The sequence below is a fragment of the Bos indicus genome, chromosome 3 (assembly GCF_029378745.1).
Source record: "Bos indicus isolate NIAB-ARS_2022 breed Sahiwal x Tharparkar chromosome 3, NIAB-ARS_B.indTharparkar_mat_pri_1.0, whole genome shotgun sequence".
Classification (NCBI taxonomy): domain Eukaryota; kingdom Metazoa; phylum Chordata; class Mammalia; order Artiodactyla; family Bovidae; genus Bos; species Bos indicus.
The window spans coordinates 18,001,372-18,015,864 of record NC_091762.1 but is presented as its reverse complement, the minus strand read 5'-3'; the positions used below and the strand labels follow the sequence as shown (position 1 = coordinate 18,015,864).

The 14,493-nt window shown below is 44.1% G+C and overlaps 1 protein-coding gene across 1 annotated transcript; it reads left to right on the top strand.

The window, feature by feature from the left end:
* Window positions 1–13,446: 13,446 nt before the first annotated feature.
* On the top strand, window positions 13,447–13,674 carry SPRR4 (small proline rich protein 4). The gene has a single exon (XM_070780719.1). The coding sequence runs from the start codon at window positions 13,447–13,449 to the stop codon at window positions 13,672–13,674; it is 228 nt and encodes a 75-aa protein (XP_070636820.1).
* The last annotated feature ends 819 nt before the right edge of the window (window positions 13,675–14,493 follow it).

Here is a 14,493-nt window from a genome sequence, read left to right as displayed (position 1 = left end):
CACAAAGAATTAGATACCACAGGGTGACTAAACCACAGCAATATGCATATGTATAACTGAATCACTCAGCTGTGTGCCTGAAAACTAATACAACATTGTCAATCAACTACACTCCAGTACAAAACAAAAATTGAATTAAAAATTAAAATTAAATTTAAAAAATAGTTATCATGGCTTATGGTTGAAGCAGTAGAGTATTTGTGCATAGAGAAAAAGGCAGGTGGGATGACTGGGGAGAGAGGAGACTAGAAGCCTCTCAGCAAGGGACAAGAGTAGAAAAGGGCCTTTTCACCTCTGTCAGCAACCAGGGACTTTTTCCCGAGGCCTCTGGGGAATCATTGAAGGGTTTGGGCATGGAGGGGCTTAGTTACTATGGAAACAAGCTACCTGTATCCAGGTTATCGTCCTGCGCCTTCCTTCTCATCCAGGTCAGGAGCGATGGCTGTGGCAGGGTACTGTAATTGCCTGTCAGTCAGCTGAGTAGATGCAGGGTCAGTCACCACATAGCACTATGAGCCCTGCTCCACCCTAGGGGCTTCAGTCATCACCAGGCACTGTCTGAAGCCGAGTCTGGCAGCCCTCGCTTGCTGCCTGTATATCACTTTCCCAAGGAAGGTCTCTGTGGTCAGAGAGCAGGGTATCAACTGGACCAACTGGCCCAGCTTGTGCGTCCACTAACTTGTCTGTTTGATTTGGTTCCCTATCTTGGTCACCATCACAGAGACCCTTTCCCCAAACTGAAAGATGATCTGAGCCCCAGAACCCCACTCCCAGAGCCTAAGACCCAGGGAACAATAGGCTCCCCAGTGAACAAGTGTCCTCTGGTCCCAAATACCTTCTTACAGGAAGAGAGCCACTATCTGACCATGCCTGCCTCTGGCTGGTGTTCCCTTGAAGTCACATCCACTGACCTCAGTTGACAGGGAATGAAAACCACAGAGAACTCCTAAGAAAAAGAAAGAAAACCAGGAAATGGTTTTCCAGTTCATAGCATACACTCCTCAGGGGCTCCCATACCAAGGATCCTCTTTTGTGCCATTTGTCCCATGTTCCCAAGAACACTTCCTTTGCTATACGAAGATCTGCTTTGGAAAATTAGCCATCAGCTTGCTGGCCAGCCAGGCAGCCAGTCAGTAAATCAGTTTGTCAACCACTCAACAGTCAGCCAGTCAGCTGTTCAGTGAACTAGCCAGTCAGTCAGCTAGTTTGTCGGCTCATTTCTTATTTATACATTTGCTTACTCACTCCCTCCATCTTTTAGCTCACTCGCTCACTCACTCATTCAACAGCATCCTTTAGTAACTGGGCCACCCACTCAACAACTAGCTAGTCTATCCAAGTACTAATTTTCACCAGGTGTAAGGTATTTCCTGAACATCTCTCCTCCCCTTAGGAAGCTCACTGTTTGGGTATAAAGAAGCACCCCATTTACCATGCATGTGCACTCACGCACGCACACACACACACACACATCCAGGCACCTGGGCCTCTTACAGGTAATGGATGATTTCAGCATCAATCTTCAAGTTTGAAGGAATAGAAAGACAATGTGTGTGGTTGAAACGGGCTTTCCAGGTGGCACAGTGGTAAAGAAACCATCTACCAATGCAGGGGATGTAAGAAATGCAGATTTGATCCTTAGGTTGAGAGGATCCCCTGGAGTGGGAAATGGCAACCCATTCCAGTATTCTTGCCAGGAGAATCCCTTGGACAGAGGAACATGGAGGGCTACAGTCTAAAGAGTCATAAAGAGTCGGACTTGACTGAGCATGCTCACCATGTGGTTAGGATAAACAAGGAGAGCTATTTAGAGAGGGCAAGTATCTCTGAAATTGGAAAGATGGTTTAGTCCAAAACATACCTTGGCACTTCACTGGTTATGACTGTTTAGCCAAACTGTCTAACCTTGTGTTTACCATTCACTTCAATTCATTCATTTAAATATCATTCATCTTTTCTTTTGTGCATTTATTTGTTTCTATTTCTGAAGTGGATATAATATGTGTTTGGCTAGTATGGGGGTAGATGACAAATACATGAATATATGATGAGGGAGAAATTATTCCTCATCCTATCAAGGAATTTATATTAATGCTGAGATAAATAACATATATTTTATAATTTATATGTATACCAAGTAAAAACATTAGATAAAAAGTGCTCCAAATAGTTATAAATAAAAAATTGTGGGGGGTTGAGCAAAAGAGGAAAACACTTCTTCAGGGAGAGAATAAGTACAGAGGTCATGGAGAACGTAATGTTACCAACTGGGGTGGAAACCAAACTCAAGTTGGCCATTTGTCACTCAAAAGTCAATGTTCAAGAGACAGGGATTGGTGGAAAAGAAAGATGCTTTATTCAGAAAGCCAACAACCTGGGAAGATGGTGGAATAGCATCCTAAAAAGGATCTCTCAATTGCTGGCCAGAGGGCAAAAGCTTTCAAAGGAATGCTCCTATATTTTCTCTGTGGACTGGCAGACTGGTAGGAAGAGAAGCCAAATTTCTAGTGACTACAGAGGAAATGAGTGAGCAGGATTTAAGAAGCAGTCATTTAAATAGCTTTCATGGAATGGAATTAGCTCAATATTAGCATTAGGAGCAATAGAGGGTTGCAATGTCCAGACATTCAGATTCTCCATCAGTTATTTTTGTTATCCATAGGAAGATGATTCAACTGTTTATAATAGCACTTCTATGTGAAAGACAGCATATTAAAAAGCAGAGACATTACTTTGCCAACAAAGGTCTGTCTAGTCAAGGTTATGGTTTTTCCAGTGGTCATGTACGGATGTGGGCTATAGAGTAGAGTTGTGCTATAAAGAAAGCTGAGTGCTGAAGAACTGATGCTTTTGAACTGTGGTGTTGGAGAAGACTCTTGAGAGTCCCTTGGATGCAAGATCCAACCAGTCAATTCTAAATGAAATCAGTCCTGAATATTCATTGGAAGGACTGATGTTGAAGCTAAAACTCCAATACTTTGGCCACCTGATATGAAGAGCTGACTCATTTGAAAAGACCCTGATGCTGCGAAAGATTGAAGGTGGGAGGAGAAAGGGATGACAGAGGATGAGATGGTTGGATGGCATAACCGACTCAATGGACATAAGTTTGAGTAAACTCTGGGAGTTGGTGATGGATAGGGAGGCCTGGCGTTCTGCAGTCCATGGGGTTGAAAAGAATCAGACACAACTGAACGACTAAACTGAACTGAACTGATGTGAAATGTTTGTATTTTACATTGCTTTATTTTGATATTTTGAAGACAGTGCTGTCAACAGATAGAGTATATTTTTAAGGAAATAAATCGTACTGGACCCTTCCAAAAGATTTTGAAATTTTGGTTGATGACCCAAAGAGTTTGAAGCAGTCTTCATAAAATATGTTAATAAAAGAAATAATGGAAATACTTGAAAGACAAACCTGGCTTCTTCTTCAAGAGTTAATACACCAATAAATTATTGGGACAAAAAATAGTAATTAATTAAATAAAAATAAAGAAAAGCTTCAAGGATGTGCTGCTGAGGGCTACGTGCAGAACAATACAACTGACTCCCATAATCATGCTGAAAACAGGCTGATTGGTGTCATCTTGGTTGTTTTAAGAACAGTTAATCTTCAACTCCAGTGTCAATTTATTCTTTTTCTTGAGGCCAGTTCCTTGAAAGGTGAAAATCACAGATTCAGTACAGCTCAAGGTAGAGCAGCTGATGTCATGACTACAGTCTGGTCATCACGTAGTTAGTTTTTCTATCTAGTAGCAGTTACTGTACCTGCAAAACAAGTCAGGAATGTGTCTCAGACACTGTTATCTATGTACTTCAGGGAGGAAATAAACACCCTATGACTGCTATATGACTGATTTACTGTGTAAATTGTAACCAGTTCTCCTGCCCCAACTGCTATTTTTTTCACTGCATGTCTACATCCTTTCAATCATTAATTCTTGAGCCAGTCATTTGTGACTCAGGAGAGGCCTCTAGCAGACTAAAGTTTTTTTCTGTACAGAAAGGTACGGAAGAGCTTCTGTACCTGTGAGGGGCCAGCAAGGTCCTGCTCAATTTTAGCAACATTTTGAATGGTTCTTAGAGATTACCTTGAATTTTGCTGGGATGTTTGACAGTAGAGAGTCATCACAGTTCAAATGGTTTGAGACAAGTTTTGGAAACAGCAGTCCTCTTAACAGCTGTGTTAAGGAAAGGTGGGAGCTCAGATGGGATTCTAGTTGATAATGGCACCCCACTCCAGTACTCTTGCCTGGAAAATCCCATGGATGGAGGAGTCTGGTAGGCTGTAGTCCCTGGGGTGGCTAAGAGTCGGACATGACTGACTGACTTCACTTTCACTTTTCGCTTTCATGCATTGGAGAAGGAAATGGAAACCCACTCCTGTGTTCTTGCCTGGAGAATCCCAGGGACGGGGGAGCCTGGTGGGCTGCTGTCTATGGGGTTGCACAGAATCGGACACGACTGAAGTGACTTAGCAGCTTAGCAGCATATCTTCTCTCCTTCTTCAAGTGCTTCAGTTATCCTCACTCATACATCCTAGTACTGTATACCACTCCCTGCTTTAGGCTAAGCCAGGGATGCGACTGCCTGCACACGTGGCCACTTCTGCCTCTCACGGCAGACATCTCTAGTCAATATGTTCATGCTTTCAGATCAAGCTGAAACTCAACCTCAGTCCTCTCAATTCACTATTGATTTCAAAGGGATGAGAAGAGGTTTGCCTTCCCAGACCTAATGAATGTTTACAGAATCTTAGCCCTTAATGGGACTTTAGAGGTGGGGCTTTGGGGCTTTCTAGGTGGCTCTAGTGTTGAAGAATCTACCTGTCAATGCAGGAGACACAATTTTGATCCGTGGGTTGGGAAGATCCCTTAGAGGAGGAAATGGTGCCCTGCTCCAGTATTCTTGCCTGGAAAATCCCATGGGCAGAGGAACCTGGCAGGCTATAGTCTATGGGGTGGCAGAGTCAGATACCACTGACCACAGCACAGCACAGAGGAAATTTTAGCCAATCAGCTCATATTGGAGAACAAAAATATTGAGGCCCAGACAAGTTAAGGAATGTGCTCAGTATCTCAAATGCAGTGAGGGGCAAGTATCAGTAGAATTATTTCTTAAGTGCCCTGGCTCCTTCCCTACGTCTCTAAGGATACTGTGCTATACCCAAGTGGTATTTCAGCACCACTCGACTTCCAAGAGGCTGATCTCGGCTCTCTTGTCAGATGGATGCTTTGCCCACTCATCCCCTCTGCTTCCACAGCCAGCCTCAACTTCCATAGGTGAGTCCACAGGTATTCCATTGGAACTAATCTCTCACCATGTCCAGGACTTTGTTTCCCCTTTATATAACTCCCAGGACCATGGAGGGTCTTCTAGAAATATCATATAGGGATAAGAGATGGAGGAAAGAGATAAACTAATCACACATTTTTGGAAACTCATCCTCTTACTCTCCTCTCTCCATGGGCCTTCTTTGAATACTCTGATACAAAATATCTAATATTAGGATCTGAGCATCTCATTTGCAAACAGATAAATTAGAGGATGAAATGATTCATGTTGCAAATGGATTTCCCACATTAAAAAAAGGTCACAAGGTCTCTTTAAGTGGCCTCTTCTAAAGTGTTTGTTGATAGATTATTAAGTAATTAGTGGAGGTAAACCCGAAACTAAAATGTTCTAAGCCATGACTACTGTTTAAGTATCACACAGAAATTAAGCTAATGCAAATATCAATGATTATGATTTTTAAAATAAGATGCAATTTGCTCAGTTTTAGGTTTGCATTTTACTGAATAAACAGCAAAAATACAGGAATGATGGCAGCTCCAAACCTCCACTGTCCTCTCTATGGTAACTCAGAATTCCCCTTTTTGGTTTTCTTTGTTTAATTCCTGGAAGTAACATGACAAGTATGTTTCACGTGTCTCCAGATGGAAACATCAACAACTCTTCTTTTCCCCCCAAACCCAGAGGCAAAAGTGCCCTCATGAAGATGTGTCTAGATAGAGTTGGATGATTAGCATGGTCTCTGACAAGATCCCCTCCCAGTGTCAGGCCTCTGCTGCCCGGTCACCGCATTGTTTGTCTACGGGGTGGGGCTGGGGTTTCTCAAGCTTTGACTCACCTTCAGAAATGAGTCCTACCTCTGCCCTCCCCTTTCTAATGGAGTCACGGGTGCACACCTGCTCTCATGTCTGCTCCCTAGAGAGGCAAGATGCAAAGCCTGGCTTCCTGATTTCAGCGCAACATGGTGCTTTGAAGATGACAAAGAAGATGTAGGACTCATGATCGATTGATCATGGCCATGCTGGAGCAGTGTGGGTGGGAGCAGGTGCCACAGAGTCATCATTCCACATAGCTTCTCAGGACCCACCTCATCTGGAGGAGGTGTTTACATGAGGTGATTTGAGGGGGTGCCAGGAAGTCTCCACTCCTCCTTTGAAAAAACATTCATTCTCCCAGCCATGTAGGGTGCCTGGAAATGAGTCATTGCTGATTTAAGAGACTTAAGTAGGCCACCCTTTCTGGGTTCCAGATCTAGCCACCATCAGAGCCATAATTTTTTCATCTATAAAATTAGAAATACAATTAGCTTTCTTCATAGAGTCTTGTGAAAACTGTATATAGAGGTGCTTTATAAGGTTTAATGACCAAAAATGTGTGCCTGTGCCTGGCAGTGCAGGGGAGAGGGATCAGTTAGGGCTTCTTAGAGCAGTGGTCTCCAGCCATTTTGGTACCAGAGACCAGTTTTGTGGAAGACAATTTTCACACAGACCGGGGCAGGGGAGGTGGTTTGGGGATGATTCAAGCACATTTTTTGTGTACTTTGTTTCTACTGCTGTTACATCAGCTCCATCTCAGATCAATAGGCATTAGATCCCAACGGTTGGGGATTCCTGTTTTAGAGGAAGAAGGGTGGACAGGCTTGATGGGAAAGAGAGCATCTGTCAACCAGGGAGGAAAGAGGATACATACGGATCTGGTTCAAATGATGGAGACCACCAGAATCAGCGTCCTAATTCTGTCATTAACATAGCATGCACTAGATATCAGCCCAGGGACACAGGCACTTCAGCTGACTGTAAATTACTATGAAGTCAGGAGACCTGTGATCCAACCCTGGCTTTGATATGAACTCTGTGTGACCTTGGGTCAAGCATGTCCTCATTACAAATCTCAATTTATCCTTCTGTGAAATAGGGATAATGTGGCCAAGATGGAAGTTGAATGCCAAAGTTTTGAAAAGTTTAAGATGTGAGATGTGTATGAGCTTGAGTGACTCTTGGAGATTTATGACCCGGAGGACACAGCCACCTCAAGTCCAGCCATGTTCTCTATAAAGTCCATCCCCAGAGTATCATCCTCTGAGATGATAATTGTGTTATAAGCCAGAGTCTATTATTAGATAGAGTTCTCCAAAGTAAGCAGGAGTTGTTGATAGACAAAGTAAGAGGTCAATGAGCAGACTGAGGAAAATAGGAAGTAACATTTATCCCAGAGAGGATGTGTGGGTGACAGAGACATGAAGAATGGAAAACCCACCCCTTCCTAAGAAGCACACATAGATTGATGCCTTCTAGGTGCCAGATGTGGGAGAACACCTTGATATGTGTCTACACCAATCCATCCTGCCACATGCTTCCCTTCTGGAGAATTTGCATCATGATGAACTAATAGAACAAGAAGTTCTTGGGCTACTTGAACAAGGCAAATTTGACCTTAGAGTACAAAATGAAGCAGGGCAATGCTAACAGAGTTTTGCCAAGACAACACACTGGTCATAGCAAACACCGTCTTCCAACAACACAAGAGAAGATTCTACACAAGAACATCACCAGATGGTCAATACCAAAACCAGACTGATTATATTCTTTGCAGCTGAAGATGGAGAACTCTATACAATCAGCAAAAACAAGACCAGGAGCTGACTGTGGCTCAGATCATGAACTCCTTATTGCCAAATTGCCTTATTACTTAAATTGAAGAAAGTAGGGAAAACCACTAGACCATTCAGACATGACCTAAATCAAATCTCTTACGATTATACAGTAGAAGTGAGAAATAGATTCAAGGGATTAGATCTGATAGACAGAGTGCCTGAAGAACTAGGGACGGAGGTTCATGACATTGTACAGGAGGCAGTGATCAAGACCATCCCCAAGAAAAAGAAATGCAAAAAGGCAAAATGGTTGTCTGAGGAGGCCTTAAAATAGCTGAGAAAAGAAGACAAGCAAAAGGCAAAGGAGAAGAGGAAAGATATACCCATCTGAATGCAGAGTTCCAAAGAATAGCAAGGAGAGATAAGAAAGACTTCCTCAGTGATCAGTGCACAGAAACAGAGGAAAACAATAGAATGGGAAAGACTAGAGGTCTCTTCAAGAAAATTAGAGATACCAAGGGAACATTTCATGCAAAGATGGGCTCGATAAAGGACAGAAATTATATGAACCTAACAGAAGCAGAAGATCTTAAGAAGAGGTGGCAGGAATACACAGAAGAACTATACAAAAAAAGTCTTCATGACCCAGATAACTACGATGGTGTGATAACTCACCTAGAGCCAGACAGCATGGAATGTGAAGTCAAGTGGGCCTTAGGAAGAAGCATCACTATGAACAAAGCTAGTGGAGGTGATGGAATTCCAGTGGAGCTATTTCAAATCCTAAAAGATGATGCTGTGAAAGTGCTTCAATAAATATGCCAGCACATTTGGAAAACTCAGCAGTGGCCACAGGACTGGAAAATGTCAGTTTTCGTTCCAATCCCTAAAAAGGCAATGCCAAAGAAGGTTCAAACTACCACACAATTGCTCTTATCTCTGCACTAGCAAAGTAATGCTCAACATTCTCCATGCCAGGCTTCAACAGTACATGAACTGTGAATTTCCAGATGTAAGGCAGTGGAACCAGAGATCAAATTGCCAACATCCGTTGGATCATCAAAAAAAGCAAGAGAATTCCAGAAAAACATCTCCTTCTGCTTTATTGATTATGCCAAAGCCTTTGACTGTGTAGGTCACAACTGAGGAAGATTCTTAAAGAGATGGGAATACCAAACCACCTTACCTGCCTCCTGAGAAATCTGTATGCAGGTCAAGAAGCAACAGTCAAAACTGGACATGGAACAACAGACTGGTTCCAAATTGGGAAAGGAGTACATGAAGGCTGTATATTGTCACCGTGCTTATTTAACTTATATGTAGAGTACATCATGCAAAATGCCGGGCTGGATGAACCACAGGCGAGAATCAAGATTGCCAGGAGAAATATCAGTAACTTCAGATATGCAGATGACACCACCCTTATGGCAAAAAGTGAAGAGGAACTAAAAAGCCTCTTGACAAAAGATAAAGAGGAGAGTGGAAAAGCTGACTTAAAACTCAACATTCAAAAAATGAAGATCATGGCATCCAGTCCCATCACTTCATGGCAAATAGATGGGGAAACAACGGAAACAGTAAGAGACTTTATTTTCTTGGGCTCCAAAATCACTGCAGATGGTGGCTGCAGCCATGAAATTTAAAAAACACTTGCTCCTTGGATGAAAAGCTATGATGAACCTAGACAGCACATTAAAAAGCAGAGATATTACTTTGCTGACAAAGACCCATCTAGTCAAAGCTATGGTTTTTCCAGTAGTCAGGCATGGATGTAAGAGTTGGACTATGAAGAAAACTGAGCACCAAAGAATTGATGCTTTTGAACTGTGGTGTTGGAGAAGACTCTTGAGAGTCTTGGAAGGCAAGGAAATCAAATCAGTCAATCCTAAAGGAAATCAGTCCTGAGTATTTGTTGGAAGGACTGATGCTGAAGCTGAAATTTCAATACTTTCGCTATGTGATGTGAAGAACTGACTCATTGGAAAAGCCCCTGATGCTGGGAAAGATTGAAAGGCCAGAGAGAAGGGGACAACAGAGTTTGAGATGGTTGGATGGCATCATTGATTGATGGAGATGAATTTGAGCAAGCTCTGGGAATTGGTGTGGAAAGGGAAATTTGGCATGTTGCAGTCCATAGGGTTGCAAGGAGTCAGACCCTACTGAGTGACTGAAGTGAACTGAAGTGAACTCGTAGAGTGGGGGCAGGGAAGAGAGGGGTATAGGTGGAGAAGGTGTTCATCCTGAAGATGGAAGGCAGAACCTGGCATCTGGAACTCAGGGTACTACATTCTTAAAGTTAGGCAAGAGAAGAGGTGGAGAAGGAAACCCTGCTTGCATGGGAAATATGGAAAGGATTACCTATTAAGTGAGGCTGACCCCTCAAAATGACCAATGTTCAGTTTATAGATGACAGGAAGCTCAGAAAAATTATTAGTCATGGCCTCCACCCAATGACAGTCACTTGCCTATGGCAGGGACACCAGCCTCTGTGATGGAGTGGAATTGAGCCTTGGGCCAGGGCCTCCGCCCAGCTCCATGCCTATTAGCTTTTTCTTGTTGAGCAAGTCAGTGAACTTCCTTGGATCTACATTTTCAAACTATAAAATCAGATTTGCACAACTGACAGAATTGCCACGATGCTTAAATAGGGCAAGAGGTACGCTTTGTTCTAATACTGACAGAAATTACTTCATCAATGGCCTCTAGTCAGCAGGATCCTGAGGTTTGGGGCAGTGGTCTAAAATCGGACCCACCCCCTCCTAGGAAGGTTTTCCTATCCCAGGAGGCCAAGTAGGGGGGTGGGGGTGGGGACCAGGACACCTTTCTCCCATCTGAATTAGTTTTTGAGCAAAGTTGCCAGATTTAGCAAATAAAAATACAGTCTTCCCCATTACATTTAAATTTCAGATAGACAACAAATTCTGTAGTATGTTTCCTGCAATATTTGGGGCACATCAATATTGAAAAATTCTGCTTATCTGAAATTCAAATGTAGCTAATGGCCCTATATTTTATCTGGAAACTCTACCCAGAAGCCAATTTTTTCCCCCACTCTTTCACCACCTCTAATACCCAAAGCAGCCTGATTCCTGGTGGGTAGGTGGGGGACAGCAGCACCTGCTCTACATGTGATCAAAAGGAAGCCTCAGAGAATACCATGTAAGCAGGCCCTTCTGGATTGGGCAAACCTTAAGCACCATGTCAGGCGTCCCTTTATAATGCTTAAGGGTCTGGATTCTCTGAATCCACTAGAGCGGAGTTCAAATTCAATCTCTGTACTTTACTTCCTATGTGATCTTTGCCAGCCTTGCTTTTCTCACATGCAAAAGAGCAACAATGGCATCATCTTACAGGGATTATAAAGGTAAAATAAAACAATGGGCATGAAGGGTGATCTCAGGGCTGGGCACCAGTCAATGCCCAAAAAATGGCAGCAATAGCAGAAAAGGTTATGCTCCTTTTTTGAGGGGCTGTATCTCATGGCATGAAGAACTTCCCCCACCAGGAATCAAACCCACCCCCCTTACAGTGGAAACCCGGAGTCCTAACCACTGGACTGCCAGGAAAGCCCTACATTCCTATTTTTGTTGGAAGTGCCCCCAGCCCATATTCCTTCCCTCTTTGCCGCTTCCTTCCTTCCTGTTTCTCATAACTCAGTCTACACGCAGAGCTTCACATAAGTCCTATTTTTCAAAGACTTGAGTCCTTGAGTTTGAGTAGACACCTTAATGGATGAAGTCAGCTCAGGTAGCCAGGAAACAGAATGCTGGAGTATCTAGTGGGTGGTTTTCATTAAAACAGGCCCGTAAAGCAAGTCTCTGGAGGAAGTGCAGGTGGGAGAAGTGGGTTAGGAATCCTTTGGAAGATGGTAATGAAGGCCACACCAGGTGCCTGGGGCAGGCTGGGGGCCTTTAAAGGTTCCCAGGAGTAGCTGATGTGAACCTGTGCTCAGCCGAATCTCCTAGAGTCTGGCTTGTGCCTCTGGTAAGTAGTGAGGGATTTGTCCTCCTGCGATCTGCTGGGCCCTTTTCTACTCCTTGAACTGTCTTAAGCCGCTAGGCCAAGCTCCTCTCCTGTTCTTGGGTAACCAGAGAAGTAACATAAGCCTTGTGACAATTAAGAAAATGTCACACTAATTATTACTTAAGAAATTCAATCTCCCACACCAATGCTAGGTCCAAGTAATTTCCTAGTTCTCAGTTTGATTCCCTAGTAAGAGGAATTTTGTCATTGAGGGGAGATATTTAGAGCTACAGCATTTTGTGGCCTCCTCCAAAGCTTTCTCCTGCCTTTTCAGTCCTACCAGCAAGCTCTCTCAAACTTTCCTTTTAGGTTTATAGAAGCTGGTCTATTAAATATTGTATTTTATACTCTGTAGCCACCACGCCTGTCTATCATGATTGCCATCTGGAAACCATACTTCTTATATATAGTCATGAGCTTAAAAGATGAGGGACATGCCTACCAAGAGAACCAGAGACACGTGTCAGAGTTGGGAAGGCCTCAGAGCCCTTCCAGATCAATAGCCCCCAAACAGAGGCATGGAGGTCCAGAGAAGGCAGATTTCCCAGGGATGAGCCTGGCCAGCGAGTGGCAAGGTTGGATCTGGAACTTCTGCCTGTGCCTTCTTGACCATTGCTCTTTCCTCTGGACCAGGGTGCGTGCATTCTTGCATGCTAAGTCGCTTTAGTAATGTCCGACTCTTTGCAACCCTATGGACTGCCAGGCTCTTCTGTCCATGGGATTCTCCAGGCAAGAATACTGGAGTGGGCTACCATGCCCTCCTCCAGGGGATCTTCCCAACCCAGGGATTGTACCCGCGTCTCTTATGTCTCCTGCATTGGCAGGCAGGTTTTTTGGACCAGGGTGTCTCTTGGTAAAATATCCTCCTAAAGGCCCTTACCTCCAGCGATCTATTTGACCTTCAATTCCCCAGTTCTCCATGGAGGGCCAGAACCACTATCCCCCAACTGCATTAAATGACTTGTGTTTACATACCATGGTAAATTAGGCGTAGAGCCAGGATTAGAACTGAGCTCCCACAACAGGTGTACTCCAGCCCCATCACTCACACACCACGACATTCTGTCTTCCCTCTAAGACAGGATCTGCTCCTGATCTTTTCCTCGTGCCTTTCCACCTTCACCCACACCCATCACCACTTCTGAAAGTAGACGGTTGGCATTGCCAACCCATCGGCCAAGATCTCATGCCTTGATCTAGTGAAATAGCTGGACCATCTTTTCATCCTCAGCTCAACACCCTGTCTTATTTCCTGTTAAGACTAAGAAATACACCATATATTCAATTGGGTCAGGCATCCATGGGAAGACGGAGGGCAATTAGAAATCAGAGTATCAGAGACAAAGGAGAAAGAAAGAGAGCGATTGCAATGAGTGTGTGTGAATCAACTCACTAGTCAACTTGAAGCTATTAATTACTTATCCTTTGCTAGAGGAGAAAACACTCTTTAGAAGTCAGAGGGAGAAGAGATGGAGGGAGCTGCTCTCATAATGTCCCCATCTGGGTTTCTTCCAGGCTCACCTGTTCCTGCAGCCATGTCTTCCCAGCAGCATCAGCAGCAGCAGTGCCTGCCCCAGCAGATCCAACAGCAGCAGGTGAAGCAGCCCTGTCAGCCGCCCCCTGTCAAATGTCAAGAGATGTGTGCACCTAAAACCAAGGATCCGTGTGCTCCGCAGGCCAAGAAGCAATGTCCACCCAAGGGCACAGCCATCCCAGCCCAGCAGAAGTGTCCTGCAACCCAGCAAGCCCCCAAGAGTAAATAGAAGTAAGGATGGACTGAGATATACCTGCCTGCCATCCTGGCTACCAGATGCAGACTTCTCTTCCTCCTGTTTCTCCTCTGATCCTCAGCTCCAGGATTTGCCCTCCTCTCCCACATCCTCCTGCTCAGGGTCCAAGGAAGCATTGTCCGGATTTCTTCCCACAGAACCCCTTGTCTCACACATCCCCTTGCTCCCAGTATTCTTCTGTTCCCCACTCTGATTCTCTCCTAGATGAACATGAGTGAATTCCCAGCCTCTCCAGCTTCCATTTTGGCCACAGCTATGGCCCCATCCATGTTCTAAAGCAAGAAATATATCTGGCCTCATGGGGACACCAGAGGCTGATGCATAGCTTCTGTCTCATTCCCTTTCCCCATTCCCCATCCCTGAGCTTCCCTCCTATTTCTTCCTCTAATAAATCTGCGCTTCATATCCTTGCCTGTGTCCTGGCCCCAGTCTGTGATGTGGAGGCAATATTGGGGGAAGTGAGTATGTGAATACACAGGTTCTTATCAATACATCCTTAGGGGACATGGGCATAGCGGCTCTCTAGTAACTAATGATGAGGGATGTCAGATGCTGACACATCTCTGGTAAAGGACGGGGAGAGAAATTCCAGGACTGATTGACAGGAGTCTGAGAAACTCTTGCAAGCCAATTGACTCTAAGAACGGACAGAGTGGAAAAGTCTGGAAATCCCCAGCCTACAAGATGAATGTTTTTTGCCTATTGGAAGTTATTCTGAAAAAGCAGAAAGAACATACATAAATGACATGAGCATTACCAGCCACTTCTATGAACATGTGTGAATGAATTTTT